The sequence below is a fragment of the Centrocercus urophasianus genome, unplaced genomic scaffold, assembly GCF_019232065.1.
Source record: "Centrocercus urophasianus isolate 14NV4802_14NV808 unplaced genomic scaffold, USGS_Curo_1.0 seq_41, whole genome shotgun sequence".
Lineage (NCBI taxonomy): Eukaryota > Metazoa > Chordata > Aves > Galliformes > Phasianidae > Centrocercus > Centrocercus urophasianus.
The window spans coordinates 4539021-4563625 of record NW_024884989.1 but is presented as its reverse complement, the minus strand read 5'-3'; the positions used below and the strand labels follow the sequence as shown (position 1 = coordinate 4563625).

The 24605-nt window shown below is 53.6% G+C and overlaps 1 protein-coding gene across 4 annotated transcripts; it reads left to right on the top strand.

Annotated features, from left to right (window-relative positions):
• The first annotated feature begins 1415 nt into the window (after positions 1–1415).
• ITGB4 (integrin subunit beta 4) lies at positions 1416–24605 on the top strand. 4 transcript variants are annotated; one of them, XM_042833258.1, is made up of 40 exons: positions 1416–1922; positions 4307–4398; positions 4531–4613; positions 5357–5458; positions 5778–5982; positions 6356–6452; positions 6538–6709; positions 6833–7096; positions 7616–7705; positions 7792–7914; positions 8046–8213; positions 8427–8503; positions 8636–8847; positions 9272–9375; positions 9478–9576; positions 9953–10079; positions 10190–10309; positions 10448–10554; positions 10798–10831; positions 11270–11458; positions 11675–11778; positions 12026–12084; positions 12573–12596; positions 12677–12825; positions 12899–13078; positions 13664–13812; positions 13997–14201; positions 14796–14956; positions 15548–15728; positions 15849–15986; positions 16644–16826; positions 17027–17158; positions 18121–18321; positions 19197–19355; positions 20797–20946; positions 21421–21609; positions 21818–21973; positions 22283–22447; positions 22745–22858; positions 23250–24605. In XM_042833258.1, exons 1-40 carry the CDS (start codon positions 1918–1920, stop codon positions 23390–23392), a joined length of 5412 nt encoding a protein of 1803 aa, XP_042689192.1. In that variant the 5' UTR covers positions 1416–1917; the 3' UTR covers positions 23393–24605. The 4 variants fall into 4 exon arrangements, with proteins under 4 accessions (XP_042689192.1, XP_042689194.1, XP_042689191.1 ...); XM_042833257.1 differs by lacking the exon at positions 1416–1922 and adding an exon at positions 2246–2360; XM_042833259.1 differs by lacking the exons at positions 1416–1922; positions 18121–18321 and adding an exon at positions 2247–2360.

Here is a 24605-nt window from a genome sequence, read left to right as displayed (position 1 = left end):
GCGCAGAGAGGCTGTGATGCCCCATCCATCCCTGGAGGTGTTCAAGGCCAGGTTGGATGGGGCCCTGGGCAGCCTGGGCTGGTATTAAATGTGGAGGTTGGTGGCCCTGCATGTGGCAGGGGGTTGGAGATTCATGATCCTTGAGGTCCCTGCCAACCCAAGCCATTCTGTGTGGCAAATGGTGGCTGTCTCTTTGCTGCCAGTTGGGGCCATTGGTTCCTCGTACGTCTCACCCACCCAATAAAACCAGGAGAAAAGCAGAGCTTTCCCAAATCTTTCTAACACATCAATGTGTTGAGGTGCCCGTTTGGCCCTGGGGGGTCCTGTTGTCATAGGAATGTCCATCTCTGGTGGAGTTAGGAACTCCACCTGGGGACTGAGGGCTGTTTGTTTAGCAGAGATTTCCCTTCATGTATGTGCTGATGGCATGGAGCATCCATGACAAAAATATGGATGCAGATGGTTATGCTGTGTTACGGAAAAGGCTGAAGAATGTGGGAGAACTTCATCCTTTACTTTTAATTACCTAGATAATTACGTTAACCCTAATTTAGAGTAATAAATTATATGCACATTAATAACACTACCAAGCATTCCTTAGATTTATGCAGATAGTCTATAGCATATTGCCAGTGCAGAAACTGGTGTAGCTCTGTGATCAGGAAAAACACCTCTTTCTTTTAGCAGAGTGTGTGACCAACTCGGAATGGGATCTGCTGAGCATTGGATGGAGCTGCTCTGGAGATGTCCCAGAGCTGCCCCTGGTGCACCGAGGTAGAAGGAGAGATGGAAGAGATTCTGTAGAATCTGGCAGGGATGGGACGCAAGCTGCCCTCTGGGCAACCTGTGCCAGTGCTTTGCTGCCTTTAGCATAAAAACCTTCCTTATATCCAAGTGACAGAGCAAGAGGTCTGAAGGTGTGGGAGCAAACACCCATCTGCCCTTTGCCGTAGCATGAGTGTCTCAATCCCAGCAGTGATGCTGCATTCAACATTTGTAGTGGTTAAAAGTAAAGCAGACAGCCCCCAGACCTTGCACATTCAGATTCTTCCTTTGAATCTGAGCAATGACCTCTCTGAAAGTGCAAGGAAAACACTGAGGTTTCCAAATTGAGAGTTGAGAAACAAGGAAACGCTGGAGCTCGAGTGCCCGTGCCATCCTCGGTTTCTCCTGTTTCCCGTTTGCTGTGATTTTTGACGGTGCAAACACATCCTCCTTTTTCCTGGTTAACCCATTTATTCCCACTTACTCAAGCTTCATTCTTTCTCCCAGCAAAAAGAATCCCACTGCTGGGCGGATCAGAGCTCCAACATCCAACCTTTGCCTTCATTGGGCAGCAGTGCCACAGAGGGACGAGCCCTCAGCCCCACCAATAAAGCAACCGGTGGCAAACGCAGCCCTTTCCCAGGGCTGGATTGCTGCCGGCTCAGCCCTTTTCCTTTGGGATGGGGATGAGTTGCACGGGGGGAGGCAGCGCGGAGGCTGCGGGGCTGTGCCTGCCTGTACAGGTGTGCACAGCGCGGAGGAATGCCAGCCACTGAGTCACGGCCCCCTCCCACCTGGCCAGCATAAAGCCCGGCCTCACCTGGGCACGGGGCTCAGCACTCGGCTCGCACCTTTGGGCACCGCGGGATGGAGGAACGTGGAGAACGAGGTCAATCTTTGGGCATGTGAGCCCTGCGGGACGGAGATCGGCGTTTAACCGGAAAGAGAAAGGGGACAGAAAAATAGAGCGGAGGGAATAAAAGGGAAAAGAAAAAAAAAAAAAAAAAGGAAGAAAAGGCCCAGCCCAGAGCTGAGCCGGTGGCAGCGGAGCACTGCGTTCCCTGCTGCTGTTGGAGGAATTCCTTGGCTCGCTGTGTGGGTGCTGTTCTTCGGGTCACGGCGGAGGTTTGGACGCTGTCAGCACCGGCGCTAATGAGGTTTGTGGAATTAATTCATCTGAGCTCCGTGGCGTTGGGTTTGTTTTTAATTTGGTGGTGCCGATTGACTCGGGGGCGGATGAAGGCACAGGGCAGGTGGGCTCAGCTGCGTGCGTTTGCCCTTCTCCTTTAGCGATAGCTGCGTGCTTTCTGCTGCCTTTTTGCTGCTGGCTGTGCTGCTCGTGCCTGGGCAGTTCTGCTGTGCAAAGCGCTTTTCCTTTCTAAAGTTATTTGGTGGAACAAAGCTGCCCGGGGGGGGCCGTGCCTGTGCCGTTGGGACTGCACACAGCCTGCAGCGCTGCTGCTTTTGGAGACAGTTCCTTCCAGGTTTCAAAGGTTACAAGAGGAAAGTCCTCCTGCGGAGGCACGACTAAGAGCTCACGGAGGTTATTTTGCAGAGCAGGTCGCTGGCTGCAAACCCTGTGAAATGCGGGTCAGGTTGGTGGTGCTTTTCTGGGGGTCTGTTCTGGTGGTTCCTGAGCTTGTGAGGTCTCTGCGTGTTGCCCACCTGGGTGCTGGGTTCTCCCTGGCACAGCACTGGGTGCTCTTCCAGCTGCCTCCCACCACCATCCCCTTCTCCATCCTGTGGGTCCCACTGCACCTCAGGGGGGTCTGTGACTGCAGAGTGGGATCAGGCAGTGCTGGGGCCCTTGACACGCTGTCCCCAGTCCCGTGGGTTGCTTTGATGCTGGGTTGGATCCCTGCAGACTCCAGTGTCGCATGAAACAGAGGACAGAGGTGACACACAGGATCACTGTTTGGGAGGAGGGTGTGTTTGGGTGCTTGGATACCCTGAGGCTGCCGTCCCTGAAGTGAGCCGACAGCCCTGTCTCCAGTGGTATTTCATAAGTCTAAATGCAGCAGATGGCTGCTGTGCCCATCCCAACCTCCAAGCTGTGCAGATGAAGGCCTACGAGGGGGGTATGCACGGAGCTTAGGACATTGGGTTCCCATTCCTCAGCCCTCTTCCTCTATGTGCTCCAGGGCAGTGCTGGCTGCAGCTTCATCCTTCCCAGCACCAAGCTGACAAGGGAAGGTGGGGACAGGTTCTGCTGCCCCAGCCTGTCCCCACACTGTTCCTGCAGTGGTTCCTTTGGAGGAGGGCCTTTTTGCTCAGGTGTGAGCAGTGCAGCCCAGGGGTTCCTCGGTGCTTTCTGGAGCTGCGTGTTGGCTGTGCCAAGGCAGAGATGGAGACTGGGGGCAGAGGAAGAAGAGCAGGAGGAGATGTGGCTGGAGAGAGGTTGGCTGCTTTTGTGCCACTGGGATCAGCTCCACTTTGTCTCCTAATCCTCCCCAATTGAGCCGATTTCTTTTTTATTGTCATGAAAACCCAACCAAAGCACAGCACCTTTTCCTAAGTAAGTCTCTGTTCGTGGCAGGGGAGTTGGACTAGAGGACCTTCAGGAATCCCTTCCAACTCAGAGGATTCTATGACATTACGGCCACTTTACTCTGCTTTTATTCTGAGCATGGATTGCTGGCAATGTGGGGTGGGACCAGACACTTCAAAGCTGGCAGTGCACAGGGCACCAGGATGTCAACACCAAGCTGTGCTTTATGGCTGCTTATCTCAGCTCTCAAAAGGACATAACTGCGTCGGTGTACCCAAAGGCCAGGGAGTGCCGTGATGACTCTGCCTGGCCTCGTGGGCAGGAGAGGAGCTGGGTCTGCACCACAGGGCTGAGCTGAGCTCTGGGCCCTGGAATGGGAGATTTTTCCCTATTTCTGCAATGGGGCTGTTGCCATGTATCCAGCTACTATGTGAGCACTCAGAGAGAGAAATCCCAGCACTGGTGCCGTGTTGGAGTCCTTGCTGCCACGACTTCTGCACCTGCACAGCTTTGTGCACTCAGTATATTTCTGTGGGCTCCCCTGGAATCTGTGCAAGGGACCCCAGTGCTCTCCAAACCACGCAGCCTCCTGACAGCTCTGGGCAGCCCAGAGCTCTGGGTCTGGCATTTCCCAAGACCTCACCCTCTGTTTGTTGTTCGGCCATCCTGGAAACTCTTACTGCAATAGGAAATAGCGGGAGGGACGGCGCTGTGTTGTGCTTTGTGGGGGGGTGCAGGTGGACGCTTTGCTCTCTCCCAGGACAATCCAGGGCTGGATCCAAACACTGCTGCTCTCGTGTGTGGAAGACGCTGGGCTCTGCCCAGCAATGGGGTGGCAGTGGGGTGGCAGCCACTCTGCTCCAGCACAGCTCCTTCTCTTGCGTGAGCCTGCATGGAGCAAGGGCTGCTCTTGGTTCTGCTGCTGTGCCCTGCCCTGCTCAGAGCACGGATTGTGCCCATGCTCCAGCTCTCCCAGGCACACCACTGTCTCCTTTTGGGATATTTCCCCCCCAGCCTTGGTTTTTCCACTGCTCAGCACCCCATGTGTTGCAGGAGGAAGAGGATGGCCACGCTGCCAGGGCCGTGTGTGGGGCTGCTGCTGCTGGCCCTGCTCTGCACCACCATTCTTGGCCAACGGAGCAGAAGTGAGTGCAGCCTTCCTCCATCCGCCCCAGCAAAACCTCCGACTCCACGGGAATAGGGAATAGGGTCGGCCTTTGCACCTCTCATCCTTATTTATTTTCTGCATTCCTTGTGCTGCAATCTTCCCCCTCCAGATAACCGCTGTGTGCAGAGCCGGGCAAAGAGCTGCACCGAGTGCATCCGTGTGGCCAAGGAGTGTTCCTTCTGCACCGAGGAGGTGAGGGCAGGCAGGGCTGTGGGGCTGTGATCCCAGCTGCTTCCACACCCTGCATCCCATCACTGGGAAATCCAGGGGAAGAACCCAAGAACGGAGTCAGCCTCTGGCTGCAGACCCAAAGCTCTGAGATGTGGATTGCCCTTAACTCAGACACTGACTACAGGGAGGCAGGGAAAGTTTGGGGCAAGCTTCCAAAATACAGGAATTTATCAATGAATGCCCTTTGGCCAGGGCTGAAATTTTTCAGGGATTTTGGCCAGGGCTGAAGTTTTTCAGGTATCCCAATACAGGGATTACCCATAGGATGGAGGGAGAGATGTATCCCAGGTGCTCCCATTCCCCAGTGTTCTAGGGGACACTGGATCTTCTGGGCAACACTTGTCTCCATCTCTCTGCCCTACAAGGAAGGGCTCACCAGGCCCAACTGACTCACCCAGGATTCCACTGTGCCCTTCCTGCTGAGAGTATGGAATCATAGAATCACAGGATGGTTGGAGCTGGAAGGGGCCCTAAAGGCCATCTGGTGCCACCCCTGCCCTGAGCAGGGACACCCACAGCTCCATCGGTGCTCACAGCCCATCCCTGCCTTTGGCTGTCTGCAGGGATGGGGCACCACTGCCTCTATGGGCAACCTGTGCCAATACTTCACACCTTTTTATTATTATTATTTATTTATTTATTTATTTATTTATTGCTTTTTTGCTTATTTTGGTGCCCTTAACACGGCTCTCATACTGATGCAGAGCTTTGAGGAGCCGCGCTGTGACCTGCGGGAGAACCTGCTGCGCTATGGCTGCGGGGAGGCCGGCATCGTCTACACGAGGGGCGAGATGCACACTCAGCAGGTGGGCACTGCAGGGACCCCCATCTCCAGATGTTGATGTCTGGGAAGGCACCCAGCTGGGCATATATGGGCATGGGGGAATTGTTGCTCTGAGGGCAGGGAGTGGGGTAGTAGATTCATAGAATGGTTTGAGTTGGAAGGGATCCTCAAAGGCCACCTGGTCCATCTCCCTGCGATGAATAAAGGCACCCACAGCTCCATCAGTGCCCAGCGCCCCGTCCAGCCTGACCTTGGGTGTCACCAAGACTGGGGCATCCACCATAAGTTACCTGCCTACAAGAGGTGGAGTGCATCCCATTCACCCCGCTCTTCCCCTGCAGAACATCAGCATCAACACATTCCTGCAGAGGACCCAGGTGGCCCCCCAGGCCATGTTCATGAGGCTGCGGGCTGGGGAGGAGATGAGCTTCAATATGGACGTCTTCCAGCCCCTGGAGAGCCCCGTGGATCTCTACATCCTTATGGATTTTTCCTACTCGATGTCTGATGACCTGGATAATCTCAAGAGCATGGGGCAAAACCTGGGTGAGAATAGGGAGCACAGGGTTCCATGTCAGGATAAAACTTTTATTAGTTTCTTGTTGCTGCTCTGTTGGGTGGATCCCTCCTGGCCCATCATGTGTTCTCTCTATGCCCTGTGGGGTTGTTCTGTGCAGTGGCTTTGGCACCTCGAGCCTGTAGGCATGGGTTGTATTGGAAACTCCTGTCTTGGAAAGGAGCTGCCAAAAGTGGCGTAGGTTTCTACCTCAAAAAGACAAGATCTGAGCCCAAAGAGTTTAAATCCCTGGGGTCCAATCTGAGATGTGACCAGCATAGATGGCACCCAGGAAAGGGCACCTTTCTGTGGAGCAGCAACGCAGTGGGCTTATCCTCTTTCACATCTATTCCTCTCTCCCAGCCGAGTTCCTGCAAGCACTCACCTCCAATTACACCATCGGCTTTGGCAAGTTTGTGGACAAAGTCTCATCCCCACAAACAGACATGAGACCCGAAAAGTGAGTAAGGCTGGGGGGCCGTACAGGTATGCAGCTCCCCATTGAGGTTGCTGGAACGTCTCTTTGCCCTCCTGCTCTCTCATAGGCTCCGTGAGCCATGGAACAACGCTGACTCCCCCTTCTCCTTCAAGAACGTCATCCGCCTGACCAACAACATCAACTACTTCAGCCAGGAGCTCAGGAAGGAACGCATCTCTGGAAACCTGGATGCACCTGAGGGTGGCTTCGATGCCATCCTGCAGACTGCTGTTTGCAAGGTGACAGTGGCTGACAAATGGTCAGGTTCTGGTCTGGATGGGCTGAGTATTCCAAGCCCTACCAATGACCAAAATTGCTGTGTGGTGGGCTCAGAAGTAAAGGTTCTTTCTCCCCATCTGTAGGACAAGATTGGTTGGAGGAAGGACAGCACACACTTGCTTGTATTCTCCACTGAGTCAGCCTTTCACTACGAAGCTGATGGCACCAATGTCCTGGCAGGGATCCTGGCGAGGAATGATGAGGAGTGTCACCTGGACACCCATGGCACCTATGTGTATGACACCAAGCAGGACTACCCCTCGGTGCCCACGCTGGTGCGCCTGCTGGGTCAGCACAACATCATTCCCATCTTTGCTGTCACCAACCACTCCTACAGCTACTATGAGGTGAGGGAGCTTCATGGGATCATCTTTCTTCCAGGACCATCTCTTGCTCCTCTTTGGTTCCCAAGTGCTGAAGCAATGTCTGTCACTTTGAATTTGTGTCGTGGTGTCTCAAGTTCTGGTTTGGGTTGTGAAAGGCCCCAAGATGTGTTGTTGGGATGCAGGAATCTGAGCTCCTAGGAGTCTCCTTTGTTCGTGTGGAGACACAGAGCCAGAGAGCAAAAAGACCTTAAGACCTTGGTCAAGACCTCAAGCTGAGCTGAGAACATCCCTGAGGACATACATGGTTGACCCCTTTTTCCTAAGCACTTCCCCGCCTCTTTTTCCTGCTAAAATCACATTTTTATTTTTTTTCTACTAAAATCTTGTCTATTGATCACAGCAGCCCATGAACAAAAGCATCACCCCGATCTTGGGCTAAGGAGAGCTGTGGGCTCACTGCCTCAGACGGTGCTAAGGAGCAGTAACAGTTGGACTTGCCACCATGGTGCCATACCTCAGTGTGCCCCTTTTTCTCTGCAGAAGCTGCACAAATATTTCCCCATCTCTGAGATAGGGGTGCTGCAGGAGGACTCATCCAACATAGTGGAACTGCTTCGTACAGCCTTTGAGGTAACTGTGCTCTGCAGGGCTTTGCTCTCGCTCCCAGGGTGGGATGTGGTGTCAGTAAGGCTGATGATCTCCTTCTGTCCACCCAGCGCATCCGCTCCAAGATGGACATCCGAGCTGACTTTGTCCCCAAGGCCCTGAAGACGGAATTCATCTCCTCAATGTATGAAAAGACGGAATCTGGGTCCTTCCACATCACCCGTGGGGAAGTGGTAGGTCACAGAATCACAGAGAATCAGGTCCCTGGGAGGGCTGAGCTCCCGACACATCCCAGCTTCCTCCCTCCTGGGATTCGGTGATGGAGTCACTCCTCTGGGCTCACCCACCTGCCCCATCCCTGCAGGGTAAGTTCCAGGTGCGGGTGAAGGCTCTGGAGCACGTTGGTGGGCAGCACGTCTGCACCCTCCCTGAGAAGGACCGGCAGGGCATTATCCATGTGAAACCCACCTCACTGAGCGACAGCCTCCAAGTCCAAGCCTCCGTCGTGTGCGACGTGTGTCCCTGTGAGCAGGTATGTACTGGTCCTGCTTGGCCCTGGGCAGGAGGTTTGGTGTTCCGGGTCAGGAGGCTCAGGGATGCTGCTTTGAGCTCATGGTGCACATGATCCTACTGCAAAACTCAGTTTCATGGGCAAAGCTTTTCCCTTGGTTTTGCCTTCTGATGCTTGAGGTGTCTGTGGGGGAATTGAGCCCACCCAGCCCACCTCTAATCTATGCCCTTACAGCAACCAGATTTCCGATCACCCAAGTGCAGCTTTCATGGGGACTTCATCTGTGGGCAGTGCATCTGCCATGCAGGCTGGTAAGGACCTCACTGAGCCTCGTGTCCCTCTGCCATGTCTGGGGACACAGCACGATGCTCACACATGCCCTGAGGATTCTGCCCGGGCGCAGTCTCCATGCTCTGCTCCCACCCTTCTCCATGTCACCCCAGGCGAGGGGACACGTGTGACTGCTCTCCGGCCTCATCCCTCAACAACGAAGCCTGCATCCGCCCTGGGGATGTGGAGCCATGCTCAGGTCGGGGCGAATGTCTCTGTGGGAAGTGTCAGTGCTACCCTGAGGACCTGATGCAGCGCTTTGATGGGGACTTCTGCCAATACGACGTGCTGCAGTGCCCGCGCACCTCCGGCTTCCTCTGCAACGGTGAGAGCCATCGAGTGGGACTCAACGATCCGTATGGGTCCCTTCCAACTTGGGATGTTCTATGATCCTTATGGCTCCCTTCCAGCTTGAGATAATCTATGGTTGTTATGGATCCCTTCCAACTTGGGATATTCTGTGATCCTTATGGGTCCCTTTCTACTTCAGATATTCTATGATCCTTATGGATATCTCCCAACTTTGAATATACTGTGATAAGGGATATTCTACGATCCCTTCCTTCAGTGCCTGCAGGTCCCGGTGAGCCCAGTTTGTGGCACTGGGACATGAGGATGAAGAACTTGATGGGTCTGGGGGACTCTACACTTGCACATGTGCATGGAAATGGGGGCACTCTGTTTGCCCAGGCTCAGGGATGCAGCCCACGTCGGGGTGCCATGCAGTGATGTCTCCTCTCACCTTGCAGATCGTGGTCGCTGCTCCAAGGGCGCATGTGTGTGCGAGAGCGGCTGGGAGGGTCCTGGCTGTGAGTGTCCCACGAGCAATGACACCTGCATTGACAGCAGGGGGGTATGTCCCAGGCACCCACAGCAATGTCCCAGCAGCAAAACCTGGTGTCACGGCCTGTGTGTGAATGCTCTGTGACACCCACCGTCCCCTCTGCTCCCCCAGGGCATCTGCAACAACCAGGGGAGGTGTGAGTGCGGACGGTGCATCTGTGACAAGGCATCCCTGTACACCAGCTCCACCTGCGAGATCAGCTACTCCCTGGTGAGGATCTGCATGGGGTCCTTTGGGTTTCTCACTTCTCCTTCCCAGGGTGAATTGCTGGGGAAGGAGTGCAGAGCTTGGGGGGATGCCATGCCCTCCAGCTCCCCAGCAGTGTGGATGCTGAGTGTGTGTAGGGTGTGCATGCGGCAGAGGTCTTGACTATTGCTTTATTCAGGTTTGCCTCAAGGCAAAAAACTCTTTTCGTGGCTCAGTGCCTCAGTTTCCCCACTGCTAATCCCTTGGGAAGAAAGATAGCTCAGTCTTATTTTGGGAAGGTCACCTAACGTGGGTGCTGCAGTACTGGGGATGGCATCTCTGCAGCCTGCTCTGGGTGTGATGCTTCCCCCAGGGCTGATCTCCATCTGCCTCTGCCCAGGGCTTCCAGGCCGTGTGCGAGAGCATCAGGGACTGTGTGCAGTGCCAGGCCTGGGGAACAGGCAACAGGAAGGGGAACTGCAGCACATGCCACCTCCACGTGCAGATGGTGGAGGAACTGAAGAAAGGTACTGAGATGCAGAGACATGGGATCTGTCTGCCTTGTGCATGGCCTGGGGGGGTGCTAATCCTGGTGGCCACAGCCTGATTGATGATGGTGTTCCCAATCTGTTTGCAGAGGAGGCCAATGAGCACTGCTCCTTTCAGGATGAAGAGGATGACTGCACCTATCACTACACACTGGAGGGAGACCCCAGTGTTCTCCCCAATGCCACCGTCCAGGTGCAGAAGAAGAAAGGTGAGTAGAGAAGTGGCAGAGCTCTCCCTGGGCAGCATTGCTCGCTGTGAGCATTGGGAGAGATGCTCCCAGGCTGAACCTGGCTCCTCACATCCCCCTCGGACGCTGATGCGCTGCTGATGCTGCTGTTGTTTGCAGAGTGCCCTCCTGGCAGCTTCCTCTGGCTCATCCCACTGCTCATTTTCCTCATCCTGCTCCTGGGGCTGCTGCTGCTGCTGTGCTGGAGGTTCTGCGCCTGCTGCAAGGTGAGTGACATCCAAACCCAGCCCACCTCCATTGTAGCCGGGGCATCAGCTCTGCCTCTTGACTGACATCCAGCACCACTGCTATGAACTGCAGTGTGACTTCCCCCACTAAAAGGCTGCCAGGTTAAGGTCATCTTCCAGAGCCCCTTCTGTCCTCACTCCAGCACTAAATCCTCCCAACTGAAGATGGGAGTTTAACCCCTGACTACAGAGTGACTGTGTGTTTGGTCATTTATTTTCTAGGCTTGCCTGGCCCTGCTCCCCTGCTGTGCACGAGGTAGGAGCCCTTTGAATGGGGAGAGGGGTCTGTGGGGTCACTGCCTTCTTGTGGGGGGATACACAAAAATAGGCATCCTCCTCCTCTTCCTGTCTCAGTTGGGAGATGAATCGGGGCAATGTCTAATCAGAGCCTCAGAGAAAAGATACTGCTCATCCTCCCTCCCCAACTGGAACCCCCCTGCTGGCTCTCCAAGCTGGGTTGCATGCTGTCCCCATTCTTGGACACCCCCACTCTTGCCACCAACTTGTTGGCTCCACTGTGCTCCCAATACCCTTAGCTTGGTGGAAGACTCCCCAGGACGAATCCCTGCTGTTGGGGAATTGATGGTTGGCATCCGTTGCACCCAGGAGTTGGACACAATAATCCTCATGGATCCTTTCCAACTTGGGATAGTCCACGATTTTATGGTTATTCGACTCTGCTCCTGCTCTGCAGGTCGCACTGTTGGCTTTAAGGAGGACCACTACATGCTCCGCCAGAGCCTCATGTCCTCAGACCACCTGGACACCCCCATGGTGCGCAGTGGATCCCTCAAGGGTCGGGACACCGTCCGCTGGAAGATCAACAACAACGTCCACAAGCAGGGTTTCACCTCCCACGCTGCCCTCAACCCCAAGGACCTCAGTAAGTGACAGACATGAGGAACGGGGCCTGGAGGAGATGGTGGAGGACGTGAAGCCTCAGTGGTTGCCCCCAGTAGCCATCATGTCACCTCCAAATGCATTGCAAAGGTCTTCTGGGCTGATGCTGGATGGGATTTAGCTGTTGGCAGCATGTGATCTGGACGCCATGCATCCAGCTGTTGGCTGGGTTGTCAAAGTGGGTAATTTCTTCTTCCAGTTCCCTATGGGCTGTCGCTGAGGCTGACACGGCTCTTCACGCAGAACCTGGTGAAGCCAGAGAGCCGGGAGTGCGAGCAGCTGCGCAAGGAAGTGGAAGAGAATGTAAGAGTCTGAGCACCGTGGGGATGGGGATGGGAATCTTCAAAGAAGTGATTTTTCCCTCTTACTGAAAGAAAGCACAGATCCTCAGGATTATCAAAGCATTGCATTGGGTTGCTCCAGGTGCAGCCTCTAGCTGTGTCCTGGGGACAAGCTGTATGGTCATCCCTGCCTTGGGTGGGGGGAAAAGGTGAGGACTGGGTTTGGCTCGGGGTGATGTACATCTACAAAGTCCCTCTTGCTCCTACAGCTGGATGACATCTACAAGCACATCCCAGGCTGCTACAAGCCCCAGCAGACCAAGTTCAGGTGGGTCACTGTGGAAAGACCTTCTGTTCAGGGTCTGGGTACCCCAGGGCCAATGCCCAAGAGTGATGGGAAGGGTGTGAAATCTGTGGTGTGGGATGGAGCGTGGTCTGTGGGCCATTCCCAGTGCTCACATGGTGCTCAATGGGGAAACTCAGCCCTGTGCACAACAATAAGTGCCTGCTGCAGCATGGGGATGCTGGCACTGAGCAAGGAGCACCATCCCCTCCCTGCGGCTCTGAGCAGCTGTGGGTGCCCCGTGGGCTTGTTCCTCACTGCATTGGGAAACCTAGGGCTGGAGGGAGCAGCCTGACAGGAGGGAACATGAAACGGGGCCGTTGTTTCTGTAGGATGGGTTGGCATTGGTCCCTATGGCTGCAGCCCGCAGGGCAGCTTCTGCAGCTCAGACATGTGCAGGGCTGTGATTCACGCAGAACTTTGTCTCCCCAAAGGTTTTACTCACTCTGATTGTTTCTTTCTCCCCCTCCCAGGGTACAGCCCAATTCTGGGAAGAGGTAAGTGGATCTTCCAGCCTTCTATGCTGTTCTCCAGCAGCAAGCAAACCTCATTCAGCTCTTTTCTTCCTCTCTTCCAGACAGGACCACACCATTGTGGACACGGTGCTCACCGCCCCTCGCTCTGCCAAGACAGAGATCATCAAGGTCACTGAGAAGCACGTTTCCCACGAGGCTTTCAATGACCTGAAGGTTTCACCAGGATACTACACTGTGACCTCTGACCAAGGTGTGGAGCAGAGCCCGATGCTGTGTCCTGGGGCAGGACGTTTCCCACCTTCCATCATTGTCCCTTCCCCCAGATGCTCACGGCATGGTGGAATTCCAAGAAGCTGTGGAGCTGGTTGATGTCCGCGTCCCACTCTTCATCAGGGAGGATGATGATGATGAGAAGCAGCTGCAGGTGGAGGCCATCGATGTCCCCACCGGCATCGCACAGATTGGACGCAGGATTGTCAACATCACCATCATCAAGGAACAAGGTGAAGGACGGTGACCATGGCATGAGACAAAGGGCAGTTTGTATCTGTGTGTCCCATGTCCAGATGGACTTGTGGTTTGTTAGGAAGGTGCAGTCTGTGTGCTCCCATAGGTCACAGGCCAGAGACTGCTGTCTTCAGGTACTGGGGTCTAAACCACAGCATCTTTTAAAGCATAAGAAGAAAAGTTATCACCCCTAGTGACAGAGACCAAAATATTTGATCACCACAGTTTACTTCTTACTAATTCCATGGCAAGAGTTCCATGGGTTGGCCATAGGTCCCTGCAGTGCTTGGGGCAGCAGGTGAATGTCCCCAGTGATTTGCTTCTGCTTCTCATAGGGTGGTTTTGAGCAGGGAGAAGAGTCAGGACTGGTGAAGCCACCAGCCTATGCAGTAGTATTTCCAATGTGGTTTATAGCTTTGGGTGGTAAGAACTCCCCACTCATTGCAGGGGAGTTGGACCAAGTGACCTTTATGGGTCCCTTCCAACTCAAATGATTCTACGATTCTATGAACTCCCTCCCTGAGCACTTGTAGTGTGAATCTTAGTGCATTAACACATCTGTTCTTTCCTACCCCTTCCAGCCAGCAGCCTCATCACCTTCCTGCAGCCAGCCTATTCCCACAGCCGCTTTGATAAGGTGGCCAAGATCCCTGTCCTGCGGGAGATCATAGACAACGGGAGGTCCCAAGTTACCTACAGGACCCGAGATCTCACTGCCAAGGAAGGCAGGGTAAGGATGGGGCTCCTGACCTGGGCAGGCAGAAATGAGCAGGCACCAAGAAAGGAACCAACCTGCAGAGAAACAGTGAACTGGGCTCAAAGGAGATATGGCCAGGAGAAGGGAGAGCCAAAGGTTGAGAACCATCTCGTGGCTGCTGTGGGCTATAAGCACGCACTACTCCTTTCTCTTCCAGGACTACGTCTTCACAGAAGGTGACCTGGTCTTCCAGCCCGGGGAGACCCGAAAGGAAGTGCAAGTCTCCCTGCTGGAGCTAACTGAGATAGACACCCTCCTGCACAACCGCCAGGTCAAGCAATTTGCCATCGACCTCCTCCATCCCAAGTATGGGGCCAAGATTGGCCGATACCCCCAGGCTACGGTGACCATTGCTGACCCAGGTAGGGGCTGGCAGCCAGGTGCTGGGCGATGGCAGCAGGAGGTGGTTCACCCCACGCAGGATCGGTTCACCTGGAGTGTGCCACGAAGCTCCAGTCTCCCACCTCCCTGTAAGAGCTGCGATGAGCAGCGTCCAGCTCCGACCGGTGGATGTGGGTCTCCCTCTAGAGGCATTAGAGAGTATAGGTGGGAAGAAGATGGATGGTCTGTACTGAAAAAGGAAATAGAGTGCATTCTTCACTCCTTTTCCTTTAGGGATTTGAATTAAAAGCTGTAAAAATAGGGGGAGAGGTGGTCAGCATTAGATTGAGCCAAGCTGAAGATTTCCAGCTGCAAGAAGCCAAATTCTTCTGAGAATGGGAGAAGAAGCAGGTGGTGCAGGACATCAGGGGATCAAAGCCAGACTTTATGCCAGCTTGCTGCATGGTTTGGGGGGATGGCATCACCAAGTGGCCTCAGTCTCCCTCCCCTATGATGGATATTTATCCTTCAGTAACGCTGAATGGCCAGGCAGTGCCAGGAAGGTGCCCATTTCTTTTATTTCCATCTCCTTGGAGGACTGGCACTGATGCGTTCTCTCTCCCTTGTGTCTACAGAGGTGGTGGATGGTGTCCCCCCACTGACTGGCATGGGCCAGCTCACCCAGTCTCCCAAAGGCCGCCTGAGTGCACCCCTTAATCCCAGTGCCCAGGCCCTGAGCTCCAAAGAAATCCACTTCAGTTGGTTTCCTCCAACGGGAAAACCTCTGGGGTACAAGGTGAGGAGTGTGTGGATACCAGGGGAGGTGTGGGTCCTGTCATGAGGCTCTCACACCCGTATTCCTTCATGCTGAAGGGATGGGGAGAAGAGACTCAAAAAAGGGAGCGAGTTCTTCCATCCTGGTCCCTTTCATAGAATCATTAAGGTTGGAAAGACCACTAAGATCGCCAAGTCCAGCCCCAATCCACCCCTACCATCCCCACTGACCACGTCCCCCAGTGCTGCATCTCCACAGTTCATACCTCCAGGGATGGTGACTCTTTCCTGGGCAGCTGTGCCAATACTTCTCCAACCCTGATGACCATTTTCAGGCGGATGTGAGACTTGCAGGAAAGTTTCCTGTTGGGCTCATCCCCCTTTCCATCCCTTACCTTTGGGCAACGTTGCAGGGAAGGTCCCAAAAGACACCTACCTGTTCTGGAAGGGGGTGCAAATGAGGCAGTGAGGTCTGGAGGTACCACAAAGTGTTCTGACCCCTATTTTGGACAGCTGAACAATGTCCTAAGAACAGATCTAAGAAGAAATGAGGAATTCCTCACCTATCACAGTGAAGATTTGAAGGAGTCATAGCTATCACTTGTTTTGTCAGGTGAAATACTGGGTGCAGGGTGACCCTGAATCCGAAGCCAACGTCATGGATGTCAAATCACCAGGGGCAACACTGAAAAACCTCTATGCCTTCTGCGACTACGAGATGCAAGTCTGTGCCTACAATGCTATGGGTGAAGGGGCCTACTCTGACATCATACACTGCCGCACGCTGGAGAGTGGTGAGATTCTCTATGTAGCAGCAAATTGTGCTCATCTGTCTGCCATTTATGGAGCTCCAGGCTCCTGATTGCTTTGCTCCTAGCTGGAGTAACCCGGCCTCTTGGCTCTTGCCATTACAGTTCCCAGTGAGCCTGGTCGCTTGGCTTTCAATGTCGTGTCTTCCACCGTGACACAGCTGAGCTGGGCTGAGCCTGCAGAAACCAATGGGGTGATCACAGCTTATGAAGTCAGTTATGGACTCGTTAATGATGAAAATGGTAAGTTGCTTGTTTTCTTGCCAGGGCAGCTCTACCAGTTGGAGTGCACTTCTCACATCTGGGCTGGTCCCATGTTGCAGCAGGAAACCTGGAGGTTTTCTAGGAAAGGATAGATGTCACCTTGAGGGATGTGGGTTGGTAGGCATGGTGGGATGTGTTGATGGTTGAAGTGGGTGATCTTACTGGTCTTTTCCAACCTAAATGATTGTATGAGACTATAATTCTAGAACCAAAAGGGCTCCAAGGATGTTTATTGTGAAAACTGGGATAAGATGTCATTTCTAGGAAGAAGGAGCACAGCAAATCGTAACTTAGGATTGAATCCTGCAAAGCCATGAGTACTCTCAATTCTCATTCATTTCTGTAGTATTTTGTGCTGTTTTTCATGTTTAAAACTTTGTTCATAGGTCTAGACCTAGATCTATGGTTACAGTAGGAGACTTCTGCTACAGGCTGACTTCAGCATTCAGTGTGGGAATTTCCCCAAGACAATGTCATGCCTGTCATGAGCGTCCCAGATAGCCTCTACGCCTTGTCCCTGAGCCAAGCTGTGTCCTGACACCAAGGCTCATCAATCCTGTTGTCCGAGGACGTGCTGCTGTGGGGCTGTCTGTGCCTCATGACCTCATGGGGGGATATGTGTACCTCTACTTTCAGTCCCCATTGGCCCCATGAAGAAGGTGCTGGTTGAAGACCCGAAGAAGCGCATGGTGCTGATAGAAAACCTGCGGGAGTCCCAGCCCTACCGCTACATGGTGAAGGCCAGGAACGGTGCTGGCTGGGGACCTGAGAGAGAAGCCACCATCAACCTCGCTACGCAGCCCAAGCGTCCCATGTCCAGTGAGTTGCTGCCCTGTCTGGATGGGGGGCAGTGGAGGCAGGAGCAGTGCTGGGGGGCTTCTTTCATCACCCAGCTGCTCCTCCACACCCTGCCCTCTCCACTGTGCCGTTCACCCTGGTGAAGGCTGAAGGCCTGAGCGCGGTGGGTCCAGCACGGTTGTGAGCTGTGTGTCTAACGGCACTCCCCACCTCCCCTCCAGTCCCCATCATTCCCGATGTCCCCATCATTGATGCTGAAGGAGGTGAGGACTACGACAGCTACCTGATGTACAGCACGGATGTGCTTCGCACTCCAGCTGGCAGCAAGCGTCCCAGCGTCTCTGATGATTCAGGTACGTTGCTCCAGGTTTTGCAAAGGTCACTTCTAACATTCGCTTTCCTTAACAGCTTTCAGCAATGAGCTTCACTGCTCTTTTCCTCCTCACTGAGATGGGGAGATCCGAATCATCTCCGAGCTGGTGGAGATCAGCACTTCCAAAGCACAGGAGCTGGGAACACTTGACTAATGTTAGCCTAAATAGGACCACCTGTTCTGGCCAGGAGGCAAAAAGAAATCTCAGGGTGGGGTGGTGAAGTTCTTCATAGCCCTCTGTGTTCATCTTCCTTGTCTGTTACTGTCTGAATGGACCAAGAAAATTACTGTTAGCCAACCAGAGATGGCAAAGCACAGATCTCTGAGTCCTTTGGAGGTTCAAGGTCTCAACCAAGCCAACGGGAGGGAGCACACCAGGAGACAGGGAGGCACTGGTCAGGGAATTGGATCCCACTGGATCCCTGTGGCCTCTCATCTCTTCCTCCATCGCTTAGCTTTCAGGATGAGGCTGGCTCCCTTGTCTACTGCACTGGGACAAGGAGGGTAAGACTGGCCATAAATTAGTGGGATCTGGATGGTCTTTCCTTGGGAGTTCTCCAAAGCCTGGGATCCAGAAGCAATTCCCAGAGAGCAGAAGTAATGGGAACACCAAGTGTCTGACCATCCTGCGTGCACACTGCAGAGCATGAAGCCTCTCCTGAGCAGGGGATTGGTGCAGCAGACTGCTCGTGATAGGCGTATGGTGGGACTTCAACTCTCACTTTTTGTCATGATGGACACAGGGCTGGAAAACAGTCCTGGGGTTGAGGCACATTGTGCTTGTCATGTTCCCTCCATCTACCAGTGATGTGATGGTGCACCACCCAAACTCACCAGCCAACGGGTGCTGTTCCCCTTCCTAGCAAGCAGCACGAAGGCGGTTGGTGTCCCGCTCTGTCCCCTCTAGACCATGCCAACACGGGTGCTTACATTATCCCAAAGGCTCCCGATGGAAATACGTGCCGCTGCTGGGAGAAGACTTGGATCTTCGCCGCATCACCTGGAGGCTCCCACCTGAAACCATTCCCCGCCTTTCTGGCAGCAGCCACCTCTCCTCGGACACCGAGGGTCTCCTCCGTGAGGAGGATGGCGACGTGGCTACGGGCAGCCCCATGAGGAGCGGGACCCCCCGGCCCCAAGCAGGTGAAGGACGACTTCATACGGCACTGAGTGTCCTGTCTCGTCCTGCCCTGAGCCAAGGGGGCTGCGGCTGGGTCAGCCCCCTTCCTCCCCCTTATGTGCCCGTCCTCCCGTTGGCATGATGTCCACGTGCTGTAGAGTCTCAGTGTGTCTGTTCACGAGTGTCAAGGTAACCCCCATCTCGGCATGGACTTGGGAGCCTGCTAGCAAGTTGCTTCTACAAAAGGCTGGACCTTCAAGACTCGAGCAAACTCAAACAATGCCTGGAAAGTACCGCCTCCAAAGGCAGCTCCTCAACTTAATTAAGTGCCCTGAGCTCCTGGGGTAGAAATGCTGGACTGTTAAACAGAAATTTGGACTGGACAACCTTTAAGGGTTCCTTCCAGCTCAAACGATTCTATGATTCTGTGGTAGCTGATCTCTCCTGGCCTGCTGAGGATCTGCCAAGGACCAGAACAAGGAAGCAGTTTGCTTTTTAGATCCAACTGAGATGGGATCCAGAGAGAGATAAGGAGAAACCGCCTCCATAAAAGGCTGTTTTTCTTCTTCTGCTTTCTTTTTGAACCTGAAATTATAAACCTGCGCTTGCATCAAAGGAAAGATGTGAGGGAATGTGTTGAGAACTGCAAGCAGTGCCCCAGTGAGGCCGAGGTCTGGAGTTACCTTGGGCACCATGTGTGTCTGGTGCTGGTGTAGGGCAGCGTCTCTGTTTACCCGTTTGTTTCCCCCTTATCATGTTGGGTGATTTGTTCAAGACGGAGAGCTCCAGAACGACCTGCCAGAGCAACTGAAGCCAGGGCAAAGCCAAGGCAAAGCCATGGAGCCTGGAGCAGAAGCCCACCCTCAGCCAGGCCCCTTACATGTGCCCTCTTTCACAGAACACCTGCTGAATGGCCGCATGGACTACTTCTCCGGCAGCAGCAGCACGCTGACCAGGACAGCAAACACCAGCTACCACCAGCACGTGCAGCAGGAGCACAGGGTGATGGGGAGCTCCTCACTGACCAGAGACTACTCCACCATGATGTCGGGGCACGGTGAGTACGAGGTGGTGGGGGCTGCTCTTCCATTCCATGACCACCTTCGGATCCGTGCCCTGCAGATCTTTTTGGAGTGAGGGCTGTGTTTGCAGCCAAAGGGGCTGATGAATCAGAGAAATGGCAGCTCATGTCCTTAGAGGTTGGACTCGATGGTCCTTATGTGTACCTTCCAACTCAGAATGATTCTATGATTCTACCACTGATGTGCTAGGGCTTTGGTAGGGCTGCTCTGCTTCCAGACCACTCTGGAAAGGGTGCCCATCTCTGACTCAGGAACAGGAGTTACATCCTTGTTTCCACACTGCAGAGCTTATGTTGTTGCCCCTTACTATGTCTAGCAGCATGATCCCCTTTCAGCTCCATGCGTGTACATCAAACTGGTGTTGACAAGAGGTTGTGAAAAAACTTCAAATCTAATCCTTAGAAATTTCTCTCTGGGCAGGAGTCAGCACCTGGGCTGAACCCACTCTGACGTCTTCAATGGTGTTTTTCTTTTTCTTTCTTCCCCTATGCTGGTCTGTAGATTACTCAGGGAGATTCCTTTCTCCCATCCTTGAAGATGCTGGGAGGAGAATCCCACGGCCCAGGGACGTGGGTTTCAGGAGCAGGGTAAAGGTGAAGGGTTACTACCCCAGCACTGGCTGTCGGGACTCTATAATCATGACTGATGGGTCCGCGGGGATTTGCAAGTACATAGGTACAGCTTTGTCCAGTGCCTCCTTCAGTCATGCATCCCATAACCAGCCACGCCGCTGGCCATCTGTGAGCTACTCCCAAAAACCCTTTCTCATGGCTTTCTGTGTGCCACACTGATCTACCTCCTGACCTGGCTGAGCCTCCATCACACCACCTTTCCATTTGCAGGAGATTTCAGCTGTGTGCCAAGCCATGTGGGCTGATTAACCTTCACCACTGCTGCCACTGTGATCTAATGAGCTGATCACCTCATCACCCCTTTCCTCTTCATTCCTAACAAGCTTCTTGTTCTCATTCTTACCCCACAGGCTTTTGGAGAACTCCTGGGGAGAACGTGGGTCCCGGCCTTGAGCAGTCCCTGGAGGTGTTGGGTTGATTTAGGTGTAGATCAGGGCTGTGCTCACTCTGAAGATGTCCACAAAGCATTTGGCAGACTGGACAGAGAGCTTTGGGGTGAGCCAAGAGGGCAACACACAGCACCAGGTCCCTGGCCAAAGGGCATGAAGATTACCTTGCCTTCTCCCATGCAAGGGTGGCACCCCAAGGCCACAAGACATCCCTGTAGGTGTGCAGAGTCCCCCTCCAGACAGACTAGCTTGCAGAGAGGACATCTCCCACGTTCTCCCTGCGTTCTCCCTGGACCATCAGGACCATCCCACGCTTGCGTGTGCTGCCGCCTTCTCTCACCCAGCCCAATTAACCCCAAATTCCTGCTGTGACTGTCTGTCCCATTTTGCTTCAGATTCCAGGTTTCCACTGGGTGTCCCTGACATCCCCACACGGTTGGTGTTCTCTGCTCTGGGGCCCACCTCACTGAAGGTGAGCTGGCAGGAGCCGCACTGCGAGAAGGAGGTACAGGGCTACAGCGTGCAGTACCAGCTGCTCAACGGAGGTCAGTGGGCAAGGAGAGGGCTCATCTGGGTGCTGGGAGCTTCTGGTGGTGACATCTTGGCCAGGTCTTCTCTTGGCAACTTGCTGTCGTTGCTTGGGCTGGGGGATGGACCAGATGACCTCCATCACAACCATCATCTCAGTCAAAGGTTTTGTCGTCACGCTGGATTTGGAAGAAGGATTGGAATATAAGAATGTAATATTTTTACATGAAACTTGGGGGCAGTTCACGAAAACGTGATTCTCTTTGGTACTGAAAATCTCCAAGTTTTCAAGAAGCCAATGCTAGCCCCAAGCAACATCTGGTCCTGCACTACCCACTGGGTTGGCAAGGTGTGATGGAGGTGGTTTGGGAGGAAGTTCTCTGGCTCAGTTTTCTGGATAGACCATTTGAAGTAGGATTTAGGAGAAAGTCACGGCTCTGTCATTGTGCCTGCAACCCTCCTCTGATGTCCCTGCTCCCTGTGTGTCCCAGGAGAGGTGCACCGCCTCACCATACCCAACCCCAGCCAGAACTCGGTGGTTGTGGAGAACCTGCTGCCCAACCACTCCTACATCTTCAAGGTGAAGGCACAGAGCGAGGAGGGCTGGGGCCCTGAGAGGGAAGGAGTCATCACCATAGAGTCCCAGGTGGACCCACAGAGCCCACTCAGCCCTGTTCCAGGTGAGGTGAATGGGAAGCAGGGAAGGAGGCACTGATGTCTTTGTGGTTATCTACTGGCCTTGCTGTTTTCTCCCCCCTAAACTCGTCCTGAAGTGCTCCTTTCCTTCCTTTCATTTAGAAATGGGGATTCATTTCCCATGCGCTCACTTTCTTCTAGCTTTCCAAATGGCTGAGACCTCCCTGCTTCATTACATATATGCCCTCACAGGTTCACCCTTCACGCTGAGCACACCCAGTGCCCCCGGACCTCTGGTTTTCACTGCCCTCAGCCCTGACTCCCTGCAGCTCAGCTGGGAGAGACCACGCAAACCCAACGGGGCCATCCTGGGTTACATGATCACCTGCGAGATGCTGCACGGAGGAGGTATGGTGTCAGGCTGTGCGGAGAACAAGACGCCTCCAGCAAAGGCAGTATAACAGAAATGGTGGGAAGACTGACCCATAGCTCAGTGCAGCCCAAATCCAATGGAGGTTATTGGTTGAAGGTCAGCGCTGTGCTGAAACAGCAGGACTGGGTGGTGCGATTGCACTGCCAGTGTATGGCACAGTGTTTAGGGAAAGCTGAGACATCAGCCAGCAGTGGAGAATGTTTGCATGTCCACCTTCTTATTGGACGCTCACAGGACAGTCTCATTGGAGACTCTCACTTCTGTCACATATGTGTGTGCATTAGGGGAGCCCAGGAATATCTACGTCGAAGGTGACAATCCAGAAACGACCCTGACTGTGCCCCACTTGAGTGAGAACGTCCCGTACAAGTTCAAAGTGCAAGCCAAGACCACTCAAGGCGTTGGGCCGGAGAGAGAAGGCATCATCACCATCGAATCTCAAGATGGAGGTACAGAACCATGTCCTTCTGGAAATGCAGAGATAAGAAAGCTCTCAGAGCAGGGAATGTGCCTTCTGGGCTCCTTTTCTGAACCACTCTGGAAGCCACCATTCTCGTGGTGATTCCAATTTCCATAATCTCCGTAAGGAAGGCAATGCTGTGCCTTGTGAGCAAAATGCACTGAATGTGGGGGATGAGAGCAAGACAAATCTCCTGAGCTTACTGCTGGTCCCCACTGAGCGGGGTTGAGATGCTGGAAGCTCCTTGCCATGTCCTGGCTCATTTGTCCCTTCTCCTTCTCCCTAGGAACTTTCTCACAGTTCGGAGGACAGCAGTACACAAGAGAGGTGTACAACTTCCCCATGGAATACACCACCAAAACCAGCATCAGCCATTCCTCTCTGGACCCCCACTTCTCAGGTAGGGACCAGAGGAAGATCTGAACCGTGGTTCTTCCTGCAGAGATATGTGATGACCATCTTCAGCCACATCACTGTGGCTGCCCCATGTTGTCCCCTCAAGCTCAAGGACTCACAGGCTCATGTTGCAAGATGGAAAGTTTGGGAGCTGTTAGGAAATCCTGAGCTGCATCAGGGGTCAGGTGGGGGTTAGGGAAAGGCTCTGCACCAGAGGGCGGCAGGCGTGGAACAGTTCCCCAGGGCAGTGGGCATTGCCCCAAACCACCAGGGAGCACTGGGGCTCTTGTCCAACATAGGGTTTGGGTGGTGCTGTTTGGGACCAGGGATTGGACTCATGGTCCTTTCCGTCTTGGGATGTTGTGTGGCTCCATGAATCCATCCTCTCGTTGCAGACGGCATGCTGATGACGTCCCAGAGAGTGGAGAGTGCCAGCAGCACCCTCACCAAACAGGTCACCAAAGAGTTCATCAGCCGCACCGTGACGTCCAGCGGGACCCTCACCAAGCAGGTGGAGAGACAGTTCTATGAGGCCTGAGCTGGGGCAGCAGGACACTCCATTGGGGCTGACAGAGCTTTGCAGGACCATCCAGGAGGGCTTCACCCAGACTGTGCTTGGGCAGCTCCTCCAGACCTTCCATGGCACTTTGAGCTCTCACACTCAAAGCTCATGGTTGGCTCACCAGCTGTGTGCTCACCCTGCAGGACTTATCCTCCCCATCCTGCTCTGCAGCCTCAGTTCTGCAGAATGTACTTGGATCTCCTCCATAAGCAACCACTGCTCACTCCAATACCACTCCTCAATGCCCACCCATCCAAGCACACCTCCTGCTGCAGATATTTCTCCATGTCTTCATTCTCCCCAGATAAATCAAAGAAAATGATTTATTCTCAGGTGCTCAGTTTTGAAAGGATCCCTGCTGCCGAGATCCTGATTTATAGAGGGTCACCACTTATTGGCACAGGCTGCCAAGGGAGGGGGGGGAGTCAGCAGCCCTGGAGCCATTCAGGAACTGTTGAGATGTGGCACTGAGGGACATGGTAGGGATGGGTTGGGGTTGGACTGTAGGATCCTATTGGTCTTTCCAGCCTTAATAATTCCATGATTCTACAATTTCCATCTTTGGCCTGGGCTCTATGGCAGCTTGGCTCTCTGCTGGAGATGGTGGTTTTGTTCTGTTCTCTTATACAAGAGCTGCAAGGTAGTGGGTCAAGGTGACATCTGCTTTCTTACTGTGCCTATTTGTGTCTGTCTTTTGCTGCTAACAGTGGTACCACACTAGCAAAGCATACCCTTCCATTTGAATAGCACTACTTACGATGTCCTCTGATGCTTTTTTTTTTTTTTTGGCATACAATATTGTACAGTTTTGGTAGTATATATATATATAAATATATAAATGTATTTTATTATTTTATATTAAAACAAAAAACAAAAAATGGAGGTGGACGAGATCTATGCAGAGTGACGAGGATACATTTGGACCATTTGGCTGATGGGAAGCAGTGGGAACAATGAGTTCAGGCCCCTCTGCAGTATCCACATGGATCCATCCAAACGTTGTTCTGCCCATAGCAGAGCACAGCATGCTGCTCCTGGCAGCACGCATTCCCTGTGCACACGTGTGCTCTCACAGCTGCATTGTGCCCCAAGTGTCATTGCTTTTTAATTCTCACCTGGTCCCCAGGGCTGTTGGTGATTCGGGTTAACCCAACAGCAGCTCTGTGCGCTCAATAAATATTTTCTCTAC

Coding starts and splice junctions, on each gene's coding strand:
- ITGB4 (XM_042833257.1), top strand. Junction 12,826..12,898: donor CACTGTGACCTCTGACCAAG/GTGTGGAGCAGA, acceptor CCCTTCCCCCAG/ATGCTCACGGCATGGTGGAA. Junction 13,079..13,663: donor CACCATCATCAAGGAACAAG/GTGAAGGACGGT, acceptor TACCCCTTCCAG/CCAGCAGCCTCATCACCTTC.